Source organism: Hylobates moloch, unplaced genomic scaffold, assembly GCF_009828535.3.
Source record: "Hylobates moloch isolate HMO894 unplaced genomic scaffold, HMol_V3 SCAFFOLD_2, whole genome shotgun sequence".
NCBI classification, from domain to species: Eukaryota; Metazoa; Chordata; class Mammalia; order Primates; family Hylobatidae; genus Hylobates; species Hylobates moloch.
In genome coordinates, this window is record NW_026652277.1 from 167,985,543 (window position 1) to 168,011,906 (window position 26,364).

Here is a 26,364-nt window from a genome sequence, read left to right on the forward strand (position 1 = left end):
GAGTGATCTCAGTGAATGATAGTTGTTTGCTGCTCAGAGTATGGGGTGTTTTTTAAAATAGGAAATGTCAGTATCAGTCTAAGCTTATTATAGAACAGTCAGTATGTGAAAATGAAAGGACCAAATGCCAACCTCACTTGAACTCTTGGTTCCCAACAGTAAGAGAAATAAATTTGAAAGAGGAAGGAGGTGGCATGAGGAGCTGAAAGCAGAGGTGGAAATGGATGGGGTTAGTGGGCGCTCAATCTGCCATGAAGTGAACATTTTATTAGATAGAAGAAACTTGAAATGCATGCAAGTTAATCTAAAATTTGAGCTTGGGTAGTTGGGAATCATGGCAGTTCTCTGAAAGGAGCTGATTAAGGTGTTAATATTTGGCTATTTGATAAATGTGAGAAAAAACCTGTAGGCAGTTAAGGTGGCTTCTAGAGCATTGTTTTCCAGTTTTTTAAATGTATACCCCAATTACACGTTTGTTTAGAAGTGAAATATGTTACTTCTGCCAATTTGAGTGTTCAATGTGTTATTTTAAATGGAACACATCTGTATGAAGTATGATTTGTTCTGAGAGGCCTTCAGAATCAAATGGCTTAATAGTCCCCTTTTGCTTAATTAATGTCCCGGAGAGGCATTTAAAAGTATAATTGAATATCAGATGCAGTGCCTCACACCTGTAATCCCAGCACTTTAGGAGGCTGAGGCAGGTGGATCACTTGAGGCCAGGAGTTCGAGACCAGCCTGGCCAATACGGTTTAACCCTATCTCTACTAAAAAACAAAAATGAGTTGGGCGTGGTGGTGCATGCCTGTAATCCCAGCTGTTCCAGAGGCTGAGGAGGGCGAATCACTTAACTCAGGAGGTGGAGATTGCAGAGAGCCGAGATGGCACCACTGCACTCCAGCCTGGGTGACAGAGTGAGACTCTGTCTCAAAAGGAAGAAATAAAAAAGTATAATGGTAATGTTTTCTCCCCTAACCTTAAAGATTGATTTGAGCACCTCACTTTGAGGACCATAGTTCCAAAGCGCTGTTCAAGTAGAAGCCTAGCATTCAAGGGAGGACACTGTAAGGAAGATCATGGACTGGTTGCACTGGAAACAGTAACAAAAGTAAAAATTAAGCCCACGTGTAAGTGATGGTGTAGGTAGGGATTTCCGCAAGGAGTAAGTGCACGAGATAATCCCTGGGGACCAAGGATTCTTTCAATTTAATGGGCAGTTCTTGAGGCTTTGCAAAGTTTGATTGCAGGTGTCAAGACAGTGGTAAGGTGGACAGGAGAATGAGGAAAAAGATGTCCAGGGGCTTGGGAGAGGGAATGGGGACAGACTAATACTGGCAGTGATGGAGAAGTTGGGAAGAGGTGATTTAGAAGACCGTGAGCCGCAGCAAAGGATCTGCTGCTTGCAGTTGCGTCCGGGGTTGTTCCCGCTCCGCTCTTCTGCTTTCACCCTTTCTGGGGACTCTGTCTTGCTCTCCTGCCACGCCTCTTAACATTCTAAGCCCTGTAAATGACATTCTCACGTTAAGGGCTGCAAAGAAATTGGTGAGGAGCCGGGTAAACAGGCTTTGATTGCAAATGCAATCAAACCTCTGTAGCAAATCGTACAATTAAACACCCGCAGGCAGGTGTGGGCGACGCCAGCGGCACACGGGGAGCTGGGCACGTGGGGCGGAGGCAGCTGCCTGGTTTCCACACGTGCGCCCTTTAAGACTCGGCGGCGCGACGGAAGCGCGCGGGCAGCACGTGATAGAGCTGGGCGACTCGGCAGAGCTGCGCGGCCATGGACGTGGGCGCCGACGAGTTCGAGGAGAGCCTCCCTCTGCTGCAGGAGCTCGTCCAGGAGGCCGACTTCGTGGGTGAGGAGCCTGGGATTCGCGGCTGTGCCGGACAGAGCCCCTTGCCCCGGGCGAGCTTGGGGAGGGGGTGGCGGGACGGTTGCCAGGCCACAGGGCCTCAGAGAGGGCCTCGGTAAGGACAGGGGGCTTCCTTCTCCAGCCCCGAGGCGATGGGACTTTGAGCAGCAAGTACACTCCGAGCCCCACGTGCCTTGTTGGCCAGAGCCCCGTGCGCCCAGGTGCCTGGCTGCTCCTTGCCTTGGTTCCTCCATTTTCCCTTCCTGACCTCGCCTGGCTTCTTGAGCACAGAGGTGAGCTCGGGTGCCTTGGCCGCCTGCAGATCTACAGTGTGAGGAGTGCTGGTGATGTTCTGCACCCGAGGACTGGTATTTTTTGCCTTCCCGGCAGGTCTGGACATGGAGTTCACGGGCCTTCGTTCTAACCTGTCTGGGCCCCAGCAGATCAGGTAAAACTAAAGCTGTGTCCCCTCTGTGTAAGATCCTGGCCAGACCAGCGTTGTTTCTGGCCAGCAGCCTGTTGGCATTTGGGGGGCAGGACGTTTTGTGTGGCTTGCTCCTACGTGTTGGAGGACCTTGCTTTCTGTCCACTAAATGATGGTAGTGTTCCCTAGTTGTTGTAACAAGGAAAAAATCCTCCCCGGTTGCGAGTGGTGATCCTGCCGCGGAGGCCATTGGGCCGGGATGGGATGTCATTGCTCGTGGAATGAGATGCCTGTTTGTTCACAGTCTTTTTGATTTGCCATCGGAGTGGTATCTAAAGACCCGTCAGAGTGTTCAGCAATTTACAATCTGTCAGATTGGTGAGTTTAATATCCAGCTGTTAGTTTTTCAGGAAGGTATTTTTATTGTCCTTGGATTTCCTACTGTAAAAACAGCTCTGAGATTTTTTTCAAGGATATTGAGTATCGTTTTCTATGCTTGTTTTGTGTTGGGCCATTTTATACATATGGAATCAACACTTCGGAGCAAATAAAATTTAGCAGCATTGTTTCTGTGCTTAAATAAGTCAGTATTAAGGAACACTCACTGTTACTCTTTCAAGTAAAACTGTGTGTGTGCGATTTTTATTTTATTTTTTGAGACAGGGTCTTGCTCTGTCACCAAGGCTGGAGTGCAGTAGCATAATCTCAGCTCACTGCAGCCTAGACTTCCTGAGCTCAAGTGATCCTAGCACGTCAGCCTCCTGAGTAAACTGGGACTACAGGCTCACCACCACACCCAACTAATTTTTAAATTTTTTGTTCAGATGGGTTTTCACCATGTTGCCCAGGCTGGTCTTGACTTCCTGGGCTCAAGCAATCTTTCTGCCTCTGCTTCTCAAAATGATGGAGTTATAAGCATGAGCAACCACACCTGGCCCGTGATTTTTTTTTCTTAAGAAAATTTACACACAAAAATAATTTTTTTTAAGGTCATCTCAGTTTCAGAAACTTTTTTTTTTCCTTGATGGGATTTGGAGATCTTTCTGTTTCGGTTCATACAGGTCTATTTGTTGATTTATTTATTAGTTTATTTTCTGAGATGGAGTCTTGCTCTGCTGCCCAGGCTGGAGTGCAGTAGCGCGATGTGGGCTCACTGCAACCTCCTCCTCCCAGGTTCGGGCGATTCTCCTGCCTCAGCTTCCCGAGCAGCTGGGATTACAGGCAATTGCCACCAGGCCCGGCTAATTTTTGTATTTTTAGTAGCAACGGGGTTTCACCATGTTGGCCAGGCTGGTCAAGACAGAGCTGTTAACAGTTGCGTAATGAGGTTTCTTTTACAATTACTCAATTGTAATGTGAATTACGAACCTGCTTTTGTAATGTGAAATTAGCTGTAGATAATACATGAACAAATGAGCATGGCTCCATTCCAGTAAAATGTTATTGTATTTACAGAAACAGACCCTGGGCCAGATTTTACTTTTCTGGGTTTGTCTGTGCCCTCTCCTGCACCATGGGGTTTTTGCTATGTTGCCCAGGCTGGGCTCAAACTTTTGGGCTCTGGAGATCCTCCAGTCTCAGCTTCTCAAGTAGCTGGGAGTGCTGCCATGCCCAGCCCCTGCTTTTACCGTGAATGATGCTGAACGTGTGTGTGTTTTCCTCTCTATCCTGATCCTTTGCTACTTTTCTGTTATGGTTTTTTTTTTTGTTCGCTTGTTTGTTTTTAATTATAAGACCTCTTTGAGAAGTATGGGAAACAGTTGTAGTTATGTTTCCAGTGTTGTACCCAAATTTGAAGTCCTTTTTTTTTTTTTTTTGGCTGGCGGGAGGGGGGACAGAGTCTTGCTCTCTTGCCCAGGCTGGAGTGCAGGGGCACGATCTCGGCTCCTTGCAACACCCCTGCCTGCCAGGCCCAAGCAATTATCCTGCCTCAGCCTCCCAAGTAGCTGGGATTACAGGTGTGCACCACCACACCTAGCTAATTTTTGTGTTTTTAGTAGAGACAGGGTTTCACCATGTTGGTCAGGCTGGTCTCGAACTCCTGACCTTAAGTGATCCACCTGCCTAGGTCTCCCAAAGTGTTAGGATTACAGATATAAGCCCCCACACCTGGCCTGAAGTCTTTTTTTTTTTTTTTTTTTTTTTTTTGTTACTTTGCGTATGGTTTTCTTTGAGGGGGGAGGAATAGACATTTTAAATGAGTTAAATATATAAATCTTAATGGTTTCTGGTATTTTCTGTGGTTAGTTTTAAAACTATGAGAATGTCACTTTAATATTTACTTCTGTATTTAAAGAACAGGCCATAATTTGATTTTAGCAAATTCAGTGGGAATTACAATTTGACATTTCTCATGCTTCCAGTCTGTCTGTTCTTTTTTGTCATTAAAGATGTTATCCTGTTGTACAGCCCACATAGTATCTGTGGGCGCAAAGTACTGTTTGAATTGTTTGTCTTTGTAGGGAAATTCAGGTTGCTTTTCCTTGGCATTCATTCCCTCTATGGTCATTCTTCCAGGATTGTCTGTGTTTTCTGCTGTTGAAGGAGAGGCAAACAAGTACGTATCAAGAGCTTCTGCAAACATAGGTGCTTCCCACCTATGTTCCACAGCTGCCCCCTTCAAATTCTGCCTCAGGTGCCCCGATCACTTTTGCCCTGGATGTTCCGTATTCTCTCCTGTGTTTGTTCCTCCACTCGCTCTGCCCTCTGCGGATTCCAGCTTGTCTTTGACGTCTCTCTGGAAGCAGTACCTGCCAGCCTCGCTCTGTGCCTTAAGTGCTCCTTTCCCCATTTCCATCGCCTCCAGTGTGCACCTATATTAATAAAAGCACCTGACACAGTGTGGTATAATGAAAGTGATGTTTAAACTCCCTGACACAGTAGGCAGAAAGGATGCCCCAACCATCAGGGTGCCTCCCCACCCCCCCATGAGCAGTTGAGGATGCCAGCCTGCAGGCCCTAACCTGGCATCCCTGGGCGGCTTGTGGAGGGGCTGTCTCTGTGGTAAACCCTGGCCCTGAAGGCAGGCTCTCTGCCTTTTTCATTTAGCACCCCCAGTGCCAATCATAGCTCCTGAAACACAGCAGACACTCGGGCACACTCAGATTCTTCTTGCCTAAAATAAAGAGCCCACCCTGAAGCCGGCCCTGGGAGCCAGAGTTTTTTAAATGGTTGTGGCTTTTTCTCTGTATGTTTGTTTTATTATAGGTATATAGCCCATTCGTGTAACTTCTATCTCTTCCCTACAACGTTTGGGATTTTGGACTCAGAATTCTCTTTCCAGGCTTCCAGTGTTCAGTTTTTGAATCAGTATGGCTTCAACTATAACAAGGTATGGCATTGGAGGAGGGGAATGGGAATGTCTTTTGTTTGTTTTTGAGATGGAGTCTCTCTCTGTTGCCCAGGCTGGAGTGCAGTGGTGCAATCTTCGCCTCCCACGTTCAAGTGATTTTCCTGCTTCAGCCTCCCAAGTAGCTGGGATTACAGGCACCCGCCACCACGCCCAGCTAATTCTTTTTGTATTTTTAGTAGAGACGGGGTTTCACCATGTTGGTCAGGCTGGTCTTGAACTCCTACCCTCAAGCAATCCACCTGCCTCAGCCTCCCAAAGTGCTGGGGTTATAGGCATGAGTCACCGCACCCGGCCTGGGAATATCTTAAAAGTGATCTAGACTAACTGGCCTATACAGCCCGTCTCCTTTCCCCTTTCTACCTGTCCTCGTGAGATCAGGCACAGAGGATCCCTCTGACTTGTCTCCTTGTTCTGTTTCTTGTTTTGTTTTAAGTTTCTCAAAAACGGAATCCCATATATGAATGAAGAACAGGAGAAGAAAATTAGACACGATATCCTGACTGGGAACTGGAGAGTTCGCAGGTGTGGCCTGTTTTCTCCAGGTGTCTTTGGGTTTCCTAGTTGCTGTTGTCTGCATTTCCTGTGGGTGGGTGTGCTGTTTCCAGGAGTGTGGCGACCTCCATCCATGCTTGGCGGGGATGGCTTCAGCTGCCTGTGCAGCTGGCGCTGCTCTCCCCGTGCCCGAACTGAGAATGGCTTTCACCTGTCTCCGTCGTGTTCCACTCCCTCATGAACCTCTCACTGCGTCGAGTGTGAGTTTCGGTGTTTAAAAAGAAAAACTGACTCCTAATTTGGAACTCAAAGAAACAAGAATTCCATTCCAGTGCTAGAGGGGAAGAAATGGCTCTGTTGGACTCGCTGTGAGATGTTATGTTGATCCCGCATGTGATCTTCTGAGGGATTTTTCAAGGATATCTCTCGGGCAACCTTGACTGTGCCAGTCATACTGGGCACTGACTTCAGATGTGTGCCTTGGTTAGGCTGTGTCTGCCCCGCCATGCCTGACCCTGCTCCCCTAGGCCGGGACCTCTGCCTTTTTACTTTGGCTCTCTGTGCCAGCCCCAGTCTCCGAAACCTCGTATTCCTGTAGAGCTGGGGTCAGGAGTGACCACAGCGAGTGCAACAGCATTGTGGGTAGACGGACCGGGGTCCTTGGGGCTGGTACCCTCACCTGGAGCCAAGTGCTATCAGCTAGGTGTGGGTTTGAACAAGGCATGGAAGCTCTTTGCCTTTATCAGGAAGGGGGGGGGGAGATTAAATGAACATCTGAAATGCGATGAGTGATGATCTCTTCCAGATAATTCTGTTATGTTGGAGGAATTTTTGTCTCTTTGTATTTTTCCTGCTGGTTTTCATATAAAAATGTAGCTTTTTATAAGGGAAAAACAAGTTGAATTTTTAACCCTCTTTATTTTCAAGAGTTGGAGAAAGGCCTTTCCTTATCTCAAAATATTAGGTTCTGTTTCTGACGCAAGAGACAATGTGTTTACCAAAGTCCTTGTCTTTCCCTGATTGTCCCAGATAGAGACTTTATCACCCCTGAAAGCTGAATAAAGAAGACGATCCTGATAGCAATGCTTGGTATTGGCTAGATACCAATAGCTTTTCCTCCATACATCCTAGTGAAGCAGGAGGGGATTGAATATATGCCTGGATCCTATGGAAGGGTGTGGGCTATTCTTCCAATTGTTTGGCTTCCTATTGCATAAGAGCCTCAGAGAAGAAATCGTCTTCTTTTGGTCTATTTTCTTTGTCGATTGCAACATGAAAACCAGAGGGTTCAGAAACTGCTCTCATGTTGACATAGTCTTGCGGTTCTGATGTGTTTTTCTCTGACATGTTCACTTTCATGCGCCCATTTTCAGCACTCCGGATAAAGACCAAATCAAGGTGGTGATTGACGAGGTGACGCGGTGGCTGGACCTGGCCAAGGAAGGTGACTGGATGACTCTTCCTGGGATCACTGGTAGGCAGGGGCTGTTCTCCCAACGCAGGAGCATTGGGACAGGTCACTGTCACCTGCCAGGAGTTGGGGGAAACACACCGTTTCTTGGGATCCTGATCCCAAATGCCTCGTGACTGAGTCTGATGCCAGCATTTGTTCGGCGGATACGTAATCTTTGTGGTGAAAGCTCTGACCTGCATTCACACCCAAAGCTTTCAACATACTTTGTTGAAAGCCGTTGTTGAAGGCTTTCAACGTACTTTGGGTTTCAAGGCTGAGAAGGTCAAGTTCCATTCCTGAGCCATTCCTTTTATCTCAGTCCTGGGTGCCCTGTATTATCTTGACTTTTGTTAATCTCTAAGCTTTTCCCCCACCATGTGGTGTGGAGCCACAGTGAATGTGCTGTAGCTTAGCAGCTCTCAGAGATTGGTCTGTGGATCCTAGAGTCTCTGGGACCCTTTCCAGTGGGTGAGGTCAAAACGGTTTTCCAAGTATCCCTCAGCTGTACTTGCTATTGTCATTGTGCCATTTGCATTGATGCCCAAGCAATGTCGGACAAAGCTGCTGGCACCTCAGCACACAGTAAGGCAGGAGCATCATACCGTGTTCTTTGTTACCACTTACTCTCAGTTAAAAACTGAAAGGCCAATCTTACTAGCAGCCTCCTTGATGAAAAAGTCATATTCTTGGTTGTATTAAATCCCAATCATTTGATTACTCATCTTTTAAATATTGTATGTCAATATAGGTATGTAAAAAATAAGTATGCATAAAACATTGCTCGGCTGTGTGCCAAAATACAGTGATTGTGTCAAGGTAAAGTGCTTGTGAGTCTTTTGAGAGCTGAATTAGCTGCTTTTTTTTTTTGGATACAGTTTTGCTCTTGTTCCCTGGGCTGGAGTGCAATGGCACGATCTTGGCTCACTGCAACCTCAGCCTCCTGGGTTCAAGTGATTCTCCTGCCTCAGCCTCCTGAGTAGCTGGGATTACAGGTGCCCGCCACCACGACTGGCTAATTTTTGCATTTTTAGTAGAGATGGATTTTAACCATGTTGGCCAGGTTAGTCTCGAACTCTTGACCTCAGGTGATCCTCCCACCTTGGCCTCCCAAAGTGCTGGGATAACAGGCATGAGCCACCGCACCCGGCCCCATGAAATATCATTTTTACTGGAAAGAACTGATTGGTTGCTTAGACTTGAAGGTTTCACAATCATTTTCTCAGTGAAAAGAGCTTGTTGGCCAGGTACAGTGGCTCATGCTTGTAATCCCAGCATTTTGGGAGGCCAAGGCAGTGAGCTAAGATGACGCCACTGCACTCCAGCCTGAGCAACACAACGAGACTCTGTTTCAAAGAAAAAAAAAAAAAAAGCCTGTCACTTTAAGGAAGATAACTCACAGTATTTCCTAGTGATACAATTATGGCTTTCAATCAAAACCTGGAATTTTGAAGAATTTACATGTGCCACCATAAGCTTGACAGCTTTCCAGTACCACGACCTTTCTGATGAGATCAGTGATCATATTTTCCAATGTCTTCTGTTGGTATTGTGTAATAAAATGTGCAAACATTTGGGAGACCTACATAACCCTGCCAACCAGCATTTTCCAGATTACTACCACGTAATATTACTATTGTGCACTATCTTATCTCATGGATAAGAGATCTATTCTAGGTATGAGGTAGGCCAGTGGATTGCAATGTAGCAGTACAAGAAAACTCATTAATGATGGTTTCAGATTCCACAGTGCAATTAATCTTTAAGAAACTACCACTTGTTGAGTTTGGTACAGTTTTAAAGAATATCCAAAGTCATTTGATAAGGCTAGTAATTCTGTTCCCTTTTCCACCTACATATCTGCTTGAGGCTGGATTTGTTTTTCTTTTTGTTTTTTCTTTTTTTTTTTTCGAGATGGAGTCTTACTCTGTTGCCCAAGCTGGAGTGCAGTGGCACCATCTCGGCTCACTGCAACCTCCGCCTCCCGGGTTCAAGGGATTCTCCTGCCTCAACCTCCTGAGTAGCTGGGATTACAGGCATGCGCCACCATGCCTGGCTAATGTCTGTATTTTTAGTAGAGTCAGGGTTTCACCGTGTTGGGCAGGTTGGTCTCGAACTCCTGACCTCAGGTGATCCGCCCTCCTCAGCCTCCGAAAGTGCTGGGATTACAGGCATGAGCCACCATGCCCAGCCTTGAGGCTGGATTTTCTTGTGTTTCAACGACCACAACATATCAACAGATTGAATGCAAATGCCGATGTAACATTCCAGCCAAATGTTAGAGATTTGCAAAAATGTAAAACAGTGTCACTCTTCTCGCTAAGTTTTTGTTTTAGAAAAGTAATTTTTTATAAGTGTTATTTTTGTTCATGTATAATGGGTTTTTGTTATTTAAAAAACTTCTTTAAATGTAAGAGTTTTAATTTCTAACATGCTTAATATCAATAGCTGTAACTCACATAAACACAAACTCTATGGCATCCCCAACTTAAGAGTAGCCCTGAGATTAAAAAAAAAACCTCTTAGAATGCTGCCCCAGATCCCATCATGACAGGCCAGTCCCTGCCACATGGCTCATGGGCTTGAGCACCCTTCAAGCTGCCTTTCCATTTGACCTCTCCGTCTCTCAGCTTCTGCTCCTCTGGGGCTTCTCTTGTGGGGAACATGCCACATGGTTCCAGGTGCTGTGTGCCCCTGTGTTTCCCTGTTGCAGGCTTCCAGGCCTTTGAGGTCCAGCTGGTGCTGAGGCAGGCCCTCCCCAACATCTGGACGGTGCTGAAAGATGAGGGGGTGAGTTCTTACTGAGAACGGGGCATCAGTGGCGCCATCGTTTCTCTCTCATAATTGGCCAGATCTGGCCTCTGAAAAGCGTTTATCTTGCACGCTGCTAGTTTTTCCCTGTTTCCTTTTGTTTCGAGATGCAGAGCCATTTCTTTAGGCCTCATTCCCGGTAACCCAGGATTCAGGGAATTTGTCCCTGCTTTTCAGGTGCTAGTGAAGAAAGTGAGTAAACAACATCGTCGGTATCTTCAGAACACCTCTTGTGACCGAGAGAGCTGTTGGAAGGAAAACATTCTTCTCTCAGCAAGGGGTTTTTCTGTCTTTTTCCAAATGCTGGTGAAAGCCCAGAAGGTAGGAAAACACGTCTCTTTTCTTGGCCTAAAGGCCGTCTTTAGTATTTCTGGTCATAGATACTAAAGGCTCCTTCAACAACAAGATAAAATTCCTTAAGATAAATGATTCCTTCTCATGAATTTTTTTCGTGTTTTACTTTCAGACAGGGTCTCACCTGTCACCCAGGCAGGAAGGAGTGCAGTGGCATGAACACGGCTCACTGCAGCCTTGACCTCCCAGGCTTAAGTGAAACTCACACCTCAGCTTCCCGAGTAGCTGGGACTGCAGCACATGCCACCATACCTGGCTAATTTTTCTTTTCTTTTTTTTTTTTTTTTTTTTTTAAGAGACGGGATCTTGCAGTGTTGCCCAGGGTGGTCTCGAACTCCTGGGATCAAGTAATCTGCCTGCCTTGGCCTCCCAAAATGGTGGGATTATAGGCATGAGCCACTGCACCTGGCCTTCCTTCTCATTTATAACTAGCTTCCTGGATCTAACCTTCCTTTCACCAAATCATGATAGGTTAATTTGGGGCAAGAGTATCCATAAGAAACAGTATGACTTCTTTGCTCCTTTCCGTAACACGAGAATTTCAGTGCTAACTGACCTAAGACTCCTTGGGGAAAACTGCAAGTGCCTGCTTCACAGTATAGATTTCCAGCGCAGACCCTGCCTTGCATGCCTTCTACTTGTGAATTGTTTTCTTTTTTCTTTTTGTTGGCATTTAAGCAGTTGAACTACCTTTCACGGAGGCAAACGAAGGTTAGGATGGAACTGTGAAGTGATCAGAATTGCAGTGGGTTCTAACGCTATATCTTTTGCAAGAAACTGTTAGTCTGTAGTGGCTGGATTACATTTTTTTATTTTCTCTCACCTGTTGATTTACTCCAAGTAGCCCTTAGTGGGACATAATATGATGATGGACCTGCTGCACCTCCATGAGAAGTTCTTCAGACCCCTCCCAGGTAGGGGCAAACCTGTCATTTCTCTTCCTTCATGCTAGTTTGCCATCTGGCAGAGGGATTGGTACAGAATCGTACCCCTGAGGCAGCTCCTAAAATGCACATTCCTCCCCAGTGTCTGCAGGTTTCTGGAGAGTTTGGGCAGAGGCCTGTACTCTGATCTGTTACTGTCTCCCCAGAGTGGAAAACCAGGAGACTTTGTCAAGGGGAAAAAAACTTAAATTTGAATTGATACCCCTCTCCCCATTACTGAAGCTGTTCAGAGTTATTGTATAAAACTTGGCAAAATCGGAAATGCATGAAGTCAGAAGTCACCTTTAATCAGTTAGTATCCTGAATTTTTACATATTTGATTACACTATATATTTGATTTTTGTTTGGCTTTTTTTTCACTTACCCAAAGCATTATTTTATGTTGTTAAAAACCTAATAAATGCTGCTTCAATGTCATGTGACACTGTCTTCTGGCTGTCCCCTGCTGTTTCATGGTTGATTCCATTATTGGACATGCAGTGGTGCAGCCTAGTGGGTAAAGTGGGGACTCAAGCCTTGGTGATCTCAACCATCCCACACTCACTACGTGTGTAGTCTCCAGTGAGTTGACATTACCTTAATTGTAAGATTGGGATAATAGTGTCAATATCAGAGTTGTGAGATTAAATGAATTAATAAACGTACAAAGAACACTAGTCTAGATTACAAGGGGTAAGAAAGTTTTAGGAGCCATTTCCCCAAGAAACGATGAAACACCGGAGTTTGGACATATTGAGAGAGTTGGAGAATTAGCGGTGAAATTAATAATATGCATTCACCAAAAAACTAAGTACAACAAAATAATCGCTGGGAGAAAAAGCTGTGCAAGAAAGGAGAAGTCATTGTAGCCACCACAGAGCCTTTTGTGAATCGCGCGTGGGGCGATATGGGCATGTGTGTGGAGGTGGAATGAGAGGGGTCATTACCCTCTCAGCTGGTGGGAGGTTAGGAGTGAGGTGTTTCTCTTAACACCGCACCATGTATGTGCTAGAGAGATGGGAATAAATGCCAAAAGGAAAAGAACTGCAAGTGGTTGCCTTTGGGGAGTAGGAAATGGGAGAGTAGCGGGAAGAGATCACAGGGTTTTGTTTTTAGTGTGTGTGCTTTGCAATAAGCCTCTTTAGATGCAGGTATAACTTTGATAACTTTACCAACTGAGTTCTTGTGTAAATTTTATCAGGACACTTTACTAGTTATAAGTTTTGATTTTTTTTCTTGGATTTTTCTCTAAGCAATTATTTACAAATGATTTCATGTCTGCTTTTCTGATAATACTTCTATTTTTAAGTCTTATCCCATCGGCTAGAACTTCACAAACTACATTAACTGAGGTTGGCAATAGAATGCATCCTGAATTTAATAAGAAAACCGTTCAGCCTTTACTATTAAAAGTGGTGATGGCAGCTTGATCTGAGTTTAGAAATCCTTAGTGGCTAGGATTAATGGTGTTTTCAATTCCTGTTTTGTTTCAGTTTGCTTTATTAATCAGTGCTGGTGGCAAGCTAGGTTCAAGAATGTCCCTTCCCATTTTTGCCAACAAACAAATTCACTCTTGACTGCCTGGGTTTTTCCCCTCAGAAAGCTACGATCAATTTAAGCAGAGTATCCACAGGCTGTTTCCTGTTCTCATTGATACCAAGAGCGTAACAAAGGATATCTGGAAGGTAATGAATAGAATTGCTTTGGGTTAAGAACTGCTATTTCCATACCAGTAACACTTAGCTTTCTCTTGTGGGATTTTTTTTTTTCTTGTGTTTTTTTTTTTTTTTTTTTTTTGAGAGGGAGTCTTGCTCTCAAAGCCGGGCTGGAGTGCAATGACGCGATCTTGGCTCACTGCAACCTCCGACTCCCTTGTTTCAGCGATTCTCCTGCCTCAGCCTCCTGAGTAGCTGGGATTACAGGTGCGCACTACCGTGCCCTGCTAATTTTTTGTATTAGTAAAGACGGGGTTTCACCATGTTAGCCAGGATCGTCTTATCTCCTGACTTCATGATCCACCCGCCTCGGCCTCCCAACGTGCTGGGATTACAGGGGTGAGCCACTGCTCCCGGCCTGCCACTTGTGTTTTTTAAAGTTATTCCTTGAATGCTTTTCTCTCTTCAAACCAGTATCAGTTTCCTTTTGTATTTTGGCACCTGTGCGTCATTGTATTAACTTATATATGACTATTTCCTTTCTCTCACTCCAGTTTCCACATTTTGACTTATTTGTATAGAGTTTTTGTGCTTATTTAGATCAGACAACAGAACAACTTATTTTAGAACTTGATGCATGCCTTAGGAATATTTGCAACATGTGTACAGAGCACCAGGGGGGAGGGGTTTCCCTCCTGAAGAATCTTGACAAAACTTCTTCTTTATTGAGCCCTCCAGTCATGGGTTCCTCGGTCCTGACAACATGTTAGAATCATGTGGGAAGTTGAAAATGCTGATAGCCAGGCTGCACTGGCAGCTTCTTGTCTGACCTAGAGTGGGGCCAGGTGGTATTTCTAAAGCTCCCCGGGTGATTCTGTTGTGGAGTCGAGGCTATGTACTATGCGTAGAGAAAAGAGACCTGACTGGTTTAAATGCTGCTTAGAAACGAAGCTGAGAATAGCCAGGCGCAGTGGCTCACACCTGTAATCCCAGCATTTTGGGAGGCTGAGGTGGGTGAATGGCTTGAGCCCAGGAGTTTGAGACCAGTCTGAGCAACGTGGGTGAAACTCCATCTCTACAAAAAATACAAAAATTAGCTGGGCATGTTGGTGCACACCTGTAGTCCTGGCTACTTGGGAGGCGTAAGTGGGAGGATCGCTTAAAGCCCGGGAAGTGGAGGTTGCAGTGAGCTGAGATTGCACCACTGTATTCCAGCCTGGGCAACAGAGGGAGACCCTGTCTCAAGGGAAAGAAAACAACTGAGGAACAGAGAACGGGGCATCAGATCAATCTTGTGAAGCTTTAGAGTGATCCCTTATGAGTGAATTATCCAGGAAGGGAGCCACACAGATGGGAATGGGGTGTGTGGTCTGTCTCTGCCCAGAGGCTGTTATTATTTGTAGTTGGCGTATTTCCAGCTACTATGAACTTTTAGGGTTTAGTAACTAGGCATTGGCCCAAGGCCCTCTAGGCCTTAGAATGCCTGTATGCTACATGTATGTCCCTGGCCTTTGTCCTAGTGCCCTGCCTTTCCTGTGTTTATGGGTAATCTGTTGAACACATTTTCTAAGGGAGATAGTGTGTGTAGAGTTTTTTTCTAGCCTGGGTTTTTGAGAGTCCTTCTAGGAAACCCAGGAATACTGTGTACCCTGACATCCTAACTAAGGAATAAGGATAGTTGCACCATTTGAAGAGAAAGAGGAGGTTGTAGGAGTGAGCATTTTCCAGGCCGTTTTAATGACCATTTGGTACTGCCTGAAACAGAGAATAAACAAAAGCGCAAATGTTTTCCTCTGGTTTGTTTTCCATCATTGTAGGAGATGAATTTCCCGAGGGTGTCGAATCTTTCCGAAGTCTATGAAGTCCTGAACAGGTGAGGGCGGCGATTCCTGGAGCTGCTGCTGGAGCAGGGTCTGCGGCCGTGGCAGCCTCCCTGTGCCCCGCAGGCCTTTGGGCTCCCTAGGCACACCCACCATTCACAGTGATGCCTGCTTAGGACTGGGTCTCCTCCAGCTCCTCCTGCTTCATGGCCCCCTTCCTCCCATGACCCTCTTGCCTCCGTTTCCAAAGAGAGAGAAGCCAGAGACAGGAAATCTCTCAACCCTTGCCCCTCAAACAGTTGCGCGATTACTGTCCCCTTTTTCATTGTCTCACCCCTGTCACCAGCAAATGGAGCACCTTCCCTGTGCAAGGCCAGGCAGGAGGAGCTGCCACCTACTCGTCACCTTCACCCCTGCTCAGCGACTCCCCACCCCTCCCTGCCCCTTCCCGGGGTGTCTCCACCTCTTTCTGTCTCCCTCTCATTTCCTTCCACATCAACAAGTGTTCTCCTAACTTAACAACAAAGCCTCCTGAACTCTCCGCGCTCCTCCTCCCTCAGCCCACGGCAGGCAGGGTCTTCTCTCCATCACTTCTGCTCTCCACAGGGGCACCCAGAGCCGCCGGTCTGTCCCCAGTCAGCAGGTCGAGGCACGAGAGGCATTTGGAACAGGGGTGGCACCCTGTCCTGGATGTGTGTGTGCGATTATTTTAATCCCATTCCTTGTGGTTTGTGTTCTCTACCTGTCTCCTAAGTTTTCTCTCACGGGCCCCTCCTCAGCCCTGTTCCTGCTCATTCCCAGGCTCCCGTGTGGCCTGGTCCACCTCCTGGGCTTCAACTCCCAGCTCCTGTGTGCGGCTGCAGTCCAGACCTCAGCATCTAGGACACTGCGTTTACCAGCTGTCTTCTTGATGTTCCCACCCTACATGACCTACGGGCACCTTCAACTTGACCCTCCTCTCTGTCCCTCAAGCACACTCCAGTGCCTGCAAACTCAGAAGTCTTGATGGTGCCAGGCGTGATACTGGGGGCTGTGTGTGCATGAGAGGACGAAGGGGGGAGAGAGCTTTGTTGTAAATGCACAGGCTCTGATTCCAGGCTTCCTGGGTTTAAATCCCAGCTTTGCCACCCACTGGTTCTGTGAGTGACCTTGAGAGAATTACTTAATCTCTCTGTGCCTCAGGTTAACCATCTGTGAGATGAGAAAATAGTGTGTAACTCCAAGGTTGTCGTGAGGATTAAATGAGTTCATAGATGTGGAAGGACTTAGAACATCCCCTTGCATGTAGTCCAGGTCTGTTGAATCTTAGCTGCCGTTGACAACTATCCCGATCCTAATGGACAGCTCATGGCACACGCACGACGACGATGCCTGTTTTACAGATGGGGACATTAGGGGTCAGGAGGCTAAGCAAATGAGGTTCTAGAACATCTTATTGCAAACCAGTGAAGCGAAGGTTTCCTTGTCACATGCCATCTCCATTCACCCAGGTCCTGGAGCCAAGACCTAGAAGGGGTCACAGAGCTGAGTTGCTCACATCTATTGAGTCAGGTTTTATGGACGTGACCCTGTAGGTCTCTCAAACCTCTCCTTTCTTTGCATTCTCAGGATTATTGTCTTTTCATTCCAACCATGGAACTGTGGTAGTAGCCCCTGAGTGGTGTCCCAGCCTTGTGGCCTGACCTCTTCATACCCCACACCGCCCCTTGAGTGATGATCTAGAATGTGAATTCGAATGGGCTGTTTTTTCTGGTCACAGTCTCTCTATGGTTTCTGAAGCCCCTGCCTGTTATAGGGGCTCCTCCCCACCTTCTTGGCCCTCCCTTCACACAGGGGCTTCAGCCCTACTTCTCAGCTCACAGCTCCTGGGGTCAGACCTCCTTCTTTTCCTCCCTGTCTTTGCCTGCTCGAAATGCCTGCCATCTCCCCATTTCTTGAACTCCATTGGTTCCTGTGGTTTGGGACTCTCTATGAGTGCTGTCTGCCTCCAGAAGCCTGCAAGGTCCTGGCGTGACTGTCATGCCTCAGGCCTTGCGTTTACAAGAGACAGGGATAATTGTCTCTGTAGTTGTCGCTAGACAGGCCACTAGACAGCTCCGGAGGACAGAGACAGTATCTTGTCTATCTTGGTGCCTGGGCTCAAGTGAAGCATTTGATAAATGCCTGGAGTAACTCCACTGGGGCCTCCTGCACCATTGTTCTTTCCCCTTTCCTGTTGCCCAGTTACCAAGACCTTACCTGTCCATGCCTAGATTTGCACCTTAAAGATAAGTCCTCAGTACATTTAAAAAATTTATATTAACTTAAGGGACTGAGGGGGAAAACAAGAAGGGATTACTTTCAGCAAATTGTTATTTATTCTATTTTTCTTTTCCAATAGTGACTTGAATCCCACCAAGAATTCTGGACCAGAGATTGTTCACGCAAGCAGGTGTGAGAAATACGGTACGTTCCCATGAGCCCACAATCCTTGCACAGTCGGCAGAGTGCTGAGGTGCTCGGCTGAGCTTGTCCTTGACCCTGGTTCCCCTGCACCCCTCCCCACCCCCCCAACCCCTCCCCCCCAACCCTCCCCTCCTCCTACCTCTCCCCCTGCCCCGCCCCGCCCCGCCCCGCCCCAGACAGCAGGGGAGGGGGAGGTTTGTGTGGGGTTTTCCTTCACTCTACTTACTCCATGTAAATCCTGCCCCAAACGAGCAAGCCCAGAATGCATCCCAAGAGCCCTGGGAGTTGTCTGTTTCCTCCTTAATGTGGCCCTTAGTCTATAAGGCAGCTCTGATCTTGGGGCTTTCACCACCATGGGGGAGGACCAAGGTGAAGTTGGTGTGTGGGCCCGGAGAAGGGTATGCAGGACTATGGGGAGGTTGTATGAGCCACAGCCGCTGTGGATGGTGAGCTAGGATGGGGCGTGTTTCTAATGACTGCTCAATTCTCTCTGCTTCTGGTGGAAAATGCCTCAGTTGAGACAAAGTGCCCCCACGAAGCCGCGTATGATGCCTTCCTCTGTGGGTCAGGTAAGGATTGCGGTTCCTTTAAAAGGAAACTCACTTTTTTTTTTTGAGACAGGGTCTCACTCTGTTGCCCAGGCTAGAGTACAGTGGTGAGGATCTTGGCTCACTGCAGCCTCTACCTCCTGGGCTCAAGTGATCCTCCCACCTCAGCTTCCCGAGTAGCTGGGACTACAGGTGCATGCCACCATGCCTGGCTGGGAATACAGGTGTGTGCCACCACGTCTGGCTAAGTTTTGTATTTTTTGTAGAGATGGGGTTTCACCATGCTGTCCAGGCTGGTCTCAAACTCCAGGGTTCAAGCAATCCGCCCGCCTCGGCCTCCCAAGGTGCTGGAATTACAGGCATGAGCCACCACCCCCAGCTGGAGACTCACTTTTTGTTGGCAGTGTGCCCCTGCCGTCCCTAGATTCTGCATTTATTTCAGATTGGCTTGCACATAATGAGATAAAGCATAAGCATGCACATTCTGATAAGCTCTATTGCATTTCTGTCTTTTTTCCTTCCTAGTTCTTTTGAAAGTGGCACACTTGCTTCTACAGAAGATACACCGGTAAGTGTTCTTTCTTTTCATCCTGCTGTTCAGTCGGTGGTCAGGATTTATTGAGCCCTTGCTGGAAGCCAACACCTCTCCAGTCCCAGGGTTCTACCAAAGAAGGGAGAATGTGAGGTGTCACTGGTTAGAAATCTTGTCCCTGACTGGGCAGCAGCCCACAAATGGCCCTGTGCCACAGGAGTAGCCCTTGCTACCGCCCCTGTGCCTGCCTGCCTGCCTGTATGGGCCCTGGCCCCCTCATCCCCGCAGGTGTCAGGAGGCCAAGGCAGTGGGGTTAGGCTTAGGTTCTGACACCTGTCTCAGTCCTTCCCAGCCTGGTGTGTGCTTGATTGTCTCTCACTTGCTTTCTTATAGCCATGTAAGCAACAGTGAGGTATGAGGAAAAAGTGTTCAGGCCAATGAATGACATATCCATTGTTGGGGGGCACATAGGCTGGGGAGAGATTAGTGGAACCCCACATTGGAATCTTCAGTGCATTTCCCCATGGCAACACTATCTTTGATGCCTGCAGCCCTGGGCACATAGGCACCAGAAACACATTAGCAGCATGCACGCTACAGCACCGTCCTTGGCATGCATGTTTGTTAAGTAGGACTTAGCCGGCCAGGTGAAGGAGCCCATCAAGATTCTAATGTGTGCTTTGGGATTGATGTAGAAATATCTTTTTGGACTATAATCTATTAGCTTGGGTACTGCCTATATTTGTCCATTTTAGCAGTGGATGTTATAAATACAAAAGTTCTGTGACACATGGATGGGAAGCTTATTTCTTAAATGTGCCAGCCTAACCCCCTCTCTTGTGGTTTGACTGTTAAAGGGCCCCCTGGTAAGTATGTGTGTGCTGGACAGTGAAGGAGCTAGCAGTAGTGGAGCACCTCAGTGCCCGGGGTCACACATCTTTTATTTCTTTTAATTCTTATGGCCTAAAAGCCCTCCCTGCCTGTCTGTGTGGCCCGTGGTTTTGCTGGGGCCTGCGCTCAGGTGTGTGTGCTCCCTGGACAGAGGGGGCACTGGCAGTGGGAGGAGGCTGTGGGATGAGGGATGCCCTTTTGGAATTAAAGGTGATGTCATGCCAACGGGGGACAGCATGGGGCTTTCTCTGAATAGTGGCTTCGCGCTGATTCTCTGAGCCTATTGCTGTTTGTCAGCAGTGGGACCCTCACCAAACCATCGCCAGCAGATGGTGACCGTCCGGAAGCTGTTCTTCTATGTGGCCACGGAGAATGCTTTTAGACTTGCCAGCTGGGGAAAGCGCCCAACTGGAGCCCCAAGACTTGTGAGGGCGGGAGGGAGGGAGAGCCGTCCGAGGGAGTGTCCTTCTCCTGTTCTGTCACTGGGTTCTTGGCTGTGGCTGAGGAAATGGATGAACTTCCATGTGCCCAACAGCTTTGGGGTTTTCTGTCCTTGCAGCATCGACCCTGTGCCCGAGTCGTCCTTTCCTCAGTACCTTGATGTGCTGGCTCCTTACGTGAACCAAGTGAACCTCATCCGAGCGGGGGTCCCGAAGATCGTGAGTAGATCTCATTTGGCCCCGTCGCCCCATTCAGAGTTCAGAGGCTTCACTGGGAAGTGGCCAGTGCTCTCTGGGACTCGTGAGAGGGATTTCAGTGGTCGCCGAGATGAGAGCTGGGTTTTTCTTTCCTCTCATGTTTCTCCACCAAGGCCAACATGGACTCATCCTTCCTTCTCTTCCCCTCCCCACCCCAAGCAGAGCCTCTCCTAGTTTCTTTTGAGATCTTCGGACTGGATAAGAAGTTAGGAAGCACTGTGGAAAGTCTCTTGTGTTCTGCATGTTTTCTAGAATTTTTCTGGTCCAGATTATCCCAGTTTCCGACCTCCCATCCTCATCCTCAGCGTCAAAAGGTGGCCTGGGGTCAGCGAGCAGCAAGTCTACCATAAGTTTCAGAATCTCTGCAAGTTTGATGTCAGGCGACTCACAAGAAGCCAGTTCTTACTCCTGACCAATAAGTTTAAGGAGTAGGTGCCTCTAAGTCCGCGTCCCCAACCCCTGTATCTCTCTGACTCCACCCGCTTGATCACAGCAGGCGGCGCGATCCTGTTGCCTGGCTGACCACAGCAAACTTGTTTTGGCAGCGCGCGGAACATCCTGAAGGAGTACCGGGGCCACCCGACCCTGTGCATCTCCCTGTACCACTACTGGAGGCACTCCCCAAACGTCAACTGCCTGCTCCAGTAAGTGACAGGCTGATGCCGCCTGCCTGTCCTGGGGTCCTGGAGTCCCCGGGGTCCCAGCATCCCAGCGTGGTGTGACTCGAGCACAGCTCACTCGCTGGTGTGTTTTGCCAAGGGGGTTGTTGATGAGTGTGGTGTCCTGAATGTCATTGACACTGCGTGTCTGTCGAGCACCTGCTGTGCTGGGCACCGTCATAGTTCTAGGGCCTCGTCAGTGAAGCAGAAAATCCCTCCTCTCATGGAGCCTCACGTGCTGGGGGAGATAAACAGGATAAACAAGTGGACCCTAAAACGTATTGGGTGACAAGTATTTATTAAAAATGAGAGAAGGGTCGGGGTGGGTGGCAGGCTGCAGTTCAAAGGAGCTGATCGGGGTCCTCATTAGAGACGTGGAGTGAGCCAGGCAGAGGGGACAGCAGGGCAGAGCTTTCCAGTCAGGATGTGCCAGGAGAGTCACGGGGAGGGGAGGGGCCACTGTGAGTAGAACAGCAAAGAGGGGACATGGGAGAAGGAACCGGTGCCCCCCAGGTGGGGGCCACACAGGGAGGACATGGGCTTCTCTCAGGAGAGAGGGAATCGTGGAGGTTACAGCAAGAAGGTCCATAACCCGACTCAGGTTGCCTTCCGTGTTGGGGTAGACTGTAGAGGTGACGCCGTGAGAGCAGTCAGGAAGGAGATGCTTCAGCTGGGTCACAGCTCTGTGCAGCCAGGGGCAGCGGGGTGGAGTCAGCGACAGACCAGAGAAGGATCAAGTGCGAATCCAGGGTTTGCGTCCTGAACAGCTGGAAAGGCAGAGCTGCTGTCGGTTGAGCTTGGTGAGGTTCTGGCTTGTGGGTTAGGGGCACATCCGTTAGGAAACAGCATTGCTGAAGGAGCACACTGAGCTCCGAGGCAAACCCTTTTTCAACCTGCGGTTTGCATCCCAGAGCCAGCCTAACCTCGAGAGGCAGAAGTTCAGTGTTGGCACTGGGAGGGTGACAGAGAGAAAGAACATCTGAGTGCACGGGGCTGGGAAGGAGGAGGGGCGAGCCTGTGTCAGTGCCTCTCGGCCTACTGGGTGCCCTGGCCACTGACACGTGTCATTGTCTTGCAGAGTCTGTGGCATAGTGACTGCCTGGGCCCTTCTTGCGTTCATCCTCGGAAGGTCTGGTCCCTGAGTGCAGCGAGGCCTCCTGCGGCCACCCTCGGGTCCCCATGCTCTCTGGGAGGCGTGCTGGGTGTGTTTGTGTAAATCAGATTCTGCTTGCAGATGGATCTGTTTGGTCTTTTCTAGAAATTCTGTTCTGAATGTGAAATTCTGTCAACACTCTCAATGATAAATCAGTCCTTGAGTATCGTACCTGTATGTGTGGTCAGAACTTTTCTTGCTATAAATGCAGGTGGAGCAGTCAGCACCTCGAGATTTAAGCTAATGTCTCATGAGCAGGTCACTGTGCTAGGAGCTGGACACCAGATGAAGAAAAGGTGACGTTATTTCTGGGAGAAAAACTAATGGCTTATTATTGGCTGTTGTTGACTTAGTTCTGAGAAATGGCCTTCCTAAGTTTAGTAAAGGAAGGATGTGAAGCTTGGAAGAGGGAAAGTCATGTGCACTGGGGACATTTTTGATAAGTGTTATAAACCGTAAGACATTCACATACATTTAGAAACAATGACCCACAGCCCCAGTGTGCGCCTTCGATGTCGGCACAATCGGACGCTGTGTCTCCTCCGCAGCGGTCTGCACTACGCTCAGCTTTCTTGGTAACTTTTCTCTGTGGGGATCTAGACTCGGCTGGGCTCTTTGTTCAACCTGGAGCTTCACTTGAGGGCTCTGCAAAGCGATTTAAATTCAGCTTGGGAGACATTTTTCCTCTAGAAAAACAGGGATTAGTGGTGGTAGCTGTCCACAGGAGGGTTTGGGAACTGCTTTTCCAGAGGTCACACCCCTTTCCTGAGGGGTGAGAGGCCCAGTGGCCCTACAGGATCCTTTGCGACTTATGATCTGACCAGCCACGCCACACTCCGAACAGCAGCTGTTTCCTCATCTGCTCAAACCGCATTGTCAGGTCAGTGTCAGGGTGTTGGGTTTTTTTTGTTGTTTTTTCATTGAGTGTAACTTGTTTTGAGACAGGGTCTCTGTCGCCCAGGTTGCAGTGCAGTGGCACAATTGTGGCTCACTGCAGTTGCAGCTTCTACCTCCAGGGCTCAAGCAATCCTCCCACCTCAGCCTCTCGACTGGCTGGCACCACAGGTACATGCCACCACACATGACTAATCTAAAACAATTGTTTTTGTAGTGATGGGGTCTCCCTATGCTGCCCAGGCTGACCTTGAACTCCTGGCTTCAGGCCATCCTCCTGCCTCAGCCTCCCAGAGTGCTGGGATTACAGGCGTGAGCCACCACGCCAGGCTGATTGAACATAACTTTGCTGAGGAGAATTCCACTTTTCTTTCATGGGCTTTGGGCTTGACTGTGTTTGGGTAAGCCCTGCTTTGGGCAAGAGGGGCTCTTGCGAGCCCCTCTCAGCTGCCTGTCTTGAGGGCTGTTTCGCATCCCAGCGGCGGAGCAGGGCCAGGCACTGTAAGCTGTTCTGCAGAGCTCCGGAGTTGGAGGCATGCAGCACTTTCGTAAGGCCTTGTTCATTCACCTCTTCTCTGTTCAGCGTGCCTTCACTGGGCACCTGCTGCATGCCCTTCAGTGCACTGTGCTATGGGCAGGGTCCTCATGTCCATGGTGACCTGGCTGACCCCACAGCCCTGTGTTGCACCTGCTGTTCCCTAGGGCAGCCCTGAGCTGGAAGAGCTGGAAGCTGTGCCACAGTCAGGCTTTGTTGATCATTTACTTTGAGCAGTGCCCAGGCGCTGCTGACCAGGGCACTGCTCAGAAATGCTTAGTGGTTTGGGGCCTCCTGCCCTTAGCAGCTCTTGCCCTTCCTAGATGGCAGTGGGGGAACGAGGCAAGCTCTGAGTCTCTCCCAAGGTGCTCTCCCCGCTCCCCTAGCTCTTCAAGGGCTGTGTTTTACCTGCAGGTCTCCCTCCCATCATTAAATGAATAAAACCGAAACAAGGCAAAAAGCCAGCCATTCTTCTCTCCTTCCCTAACTCTGTCCCCTCTCCCTGTGGCCCAGCTGCTCTTCCCTCTCCATCCGGGCTTTCGAGCACGTGCTTTCCATCGTTCCCGCCCCTGCGTGCCCGGGACCCACGCCAGTCATTAGGGCCCCCTGGCTTCCCTCTCACTCCTCCACATCACTGGGTGGTGCAGCTTCTCTGGACGTTCTCCCTAAGTCTCTGGTCATTCTCTTCTCGATTGCCCTCAGCTCTTCCCCTGGCCCTTTAGATGTTGATGTTCAAGGACCTGGCACCATCCGCCGTGACAGTGCCGGGCCCTAGCATGACTCTGAAGTTTGTTCTCAGCTAACGTCTTTTACCTACTGAGCCTCTCGATTTTCCCACAGACACGCCAAGCTCCACACAGGCGGGATGGATCACTTTCCTCCAAGACGCCTGCCTTGGTGGAGGTGGTGAGCATCTCCCCAGCTGTAGCCTCCAGCTCCTAAACTCTCCCCACCTCCATGCCCCGCCTCTGAGCAGCCACCCACCTGCAGCTCCTAAACTCTCCCCACCTCCATGCCCCGCCTCTGAGCAGCCACCCACCTGCAGCTCCTAGACCCTCCCCAATCCCCTGCCCCTCTTCTGAGCAGCCACTCACTGGCAACTTCGGTCTTCGTGCGGTCCTCCTGGCTGTCCAGACCCCCTTCAGATTACCTAGACAGTTTCAGGGTCTCCTCAGCTCTGGGAGAGCCCTGCCTGCCTCCTCTTCTCCCTTTTCTGCTGTGGCCCTCACGGACATAAGCGGGCTCCAGAAGGCAAATCTGGTGATCTCTCCTGCCCAAGGTCCTTCTGTGGATTCTGCACCAAGTCCACAAGCCCTTTCTCTCTCCATTTGGGGTCCTGCTATCTCTCTGGTCCCCCACGGGTGTCTGTCCTTGGGCTCACTGTTCTCTTCTCTGAGCCACTCACCGCTCAAGACCCAGCTCAGTGGACGTCTCCTCTAGGTTCTAGGTCACTTGCCTGCTGTACCTGTCAGGTGTCGGGGGCTCATCCTGTCTGAGTGCCTCTTGCCTGTCCCTGCAGGAGCACTTGGTGCTATGTGGCAGTGTCCCCTGGCCTGGCCCTGCACAGGTGGGCAGTGGAGTTCTGGAACCTGCAGGGGCTCTCAGTATCCTCACAAGCCAGTAGTGCTCCCCATTACTGGAGCCTCTGCTGTGTTTTTTGACAGGGATTTGAGTTTGTTGTTGCTGCTGCTCAGGTGAGGTGCTTTGAAAATGGCATTGGGTAACTGATGTGCTTCTGCTTCTGCAGCAGAGGGAAAAGACAAATGGCAGCCTCCAAATCTCCCCAGCCTGGGGTGTTCTCACTGACCCACACAGCCTGATCACTTAGAAGTGATGTGACTTCATGTCCTTGTTCTTACAATTTTGGTTCTTGTTTGTGGTTTAAATTATTTCCATGAGATTTTTGGTATGAGGAAGAAAGTGACTAGAAATAGCCTTAAATGATCTTAAAATTAGCCAATCTTTCTCTTTACATCCTTCAAGTACTAAGTTCAGGCTGCTGTAACAAAAATACCATAGACAGGGTAGCTTAAAAAACAGAATCTTATTTCTCACAGTTCTGGAGGCTGGGAACTCTGAGATCCGGCGCCAGCTGATCTGGCTTCTGGAGAGTGCTCTCTTCCTGGGCTTGTAGAGGGCCACCTTCTCGCTGCATCCTGACGTGGCAGAGACAGCCAACATCTCTGTCATGTCCCTTCTTGTAAGGGCACTAATCCAATAAGAGGGCCTCACCCTGATTACCTCATCACCTCCTAAAAGGCCTCACCTAAGACCATCCCCTTAGGGGTTAGGATTTCAACCTAGGAATTTGGGGGAAACAAACATTCAGTCCATAGCAAGTATCTTTCCTTTTCTCTGAAAGATACAGAGGTTCATATCATTTATTGTTACTACAGAAAGCGTTTCTCTTTCTCTGTGGTCTTTTTAGCTCATGAGACAGCAATACTAATTTTCTTGACATGAAGTATGTGGTAGAGGTTATAAATTTTGAGATACTTTCTGACTAAGGGGAAAAAAAGGCTGTTACTTTCTAACCACTAAAATCCTTGGTGTAATTTTCTATAAGTTTGTCTGAAAATCCACTGTAACACTAATTAAAACCTCATTTTTTTGTGTGGTGGTGACTTGCCAAATTAAAAATTATCTGGGGCCAGGCATGGTGGCTCACGTTTGTAATCCCAGCACTCTGGTAGGCCAAGGCGGGTGGATCACATGAGGTCAGGAGTTCAAGACCAGCCTGGGCAACATGTTGAGCCCCTATCTCTGCCAAAAAATACAAAAATTAGCTGGAAGCAAGGTGGAATGGCTCACGCCTGTAATCCCAGCACTTTGGGAGGCTGAGGCATGCTGATCACTTGAGGTCAGGAGTTCGAGA

General features: G+C 48.6%; 1 protein-coding gene across 5 annotated transcripts; it reads left to right on the forward strand.

The window, feature by feature from the left end:
- The first annotated feature begins 1,720 nt into the window (after positions 1-1,720).
- PNLDC1 (PARN like ribonuclease domain containing exonuclease 1) lies at positions 1,721-22,231 on the forward strand. Of its 5 annotated transcripts, none has more exons than XM_032161854.2 (19): positions 1,721-1,856; positions 2,244-2,301; positions 2,582-2,655; positions 4,795-4,834; positions 5,485-5,608; positions 6,063-6,151; positions 7,495-7,595; positions 10,285-10,361; positions 10,560-10,703; positions 11,581-11,650; positions 13,259-13,344; positions 15,132-15,187; positions 17,515-17,579; positions 18,095-18,148; positions 18,653-18,695; positions 20,110-20,209; positions 20,501-20,676; positions 20,794-20,892; positions 21,986-22,231. In XM_032161854.2, the coding sequence occupies exons 1-19, from the start codon at positions 1,781-1,783 to the stop codon at positions 22,047-22,049; spliced, it is 1,596 nt and encodes a 531-aa protein (XP_032017745.1). In that variant the 5' UTR covers positions 1,721-1,780; the 3' UTR covers positions 22,050-22,231. The 5 variants fall into 5 exon arrangements, with proteins under 5 accessions (XP_032017745.1, XP_058286797.1, XP_058286806.1 ...); XM_058430814.1 differs by having other exon boundaries at positions 7,495-7,565; positions 21,986-22,120; XM_058430819.1 differs by having other exon boundaries at positions 1,763-1,856; positions 2,176-2,301.
- The last annotated feature ends 4,133 nt before the right edge of the window (positions 22,232-26,364 follow it).

Coding starts and splice junctions, on each gene's coding strand:
- PNLDC1 (XM_032161854.2), top strand. CDS start 1,781: ATGGACGTGGGCGCCGACGAGTTCGAGGAGAGCCTCCCTCTGCTGCAG. Junction 4,835..5,484: donor GTTGAAGGAGAGGCAAACAA/GTACGTATCAAG, acceptor GTTTTATTATAG/GTATATAGCCCATTCGTGTA. Junction 15,188..17,514: donor GTCTATGAAGTCCTGAACAG/GTGAGGGCGGCG, acceptor CTTTTCCAATAG/TGACTTGAATCCCACCAAGA.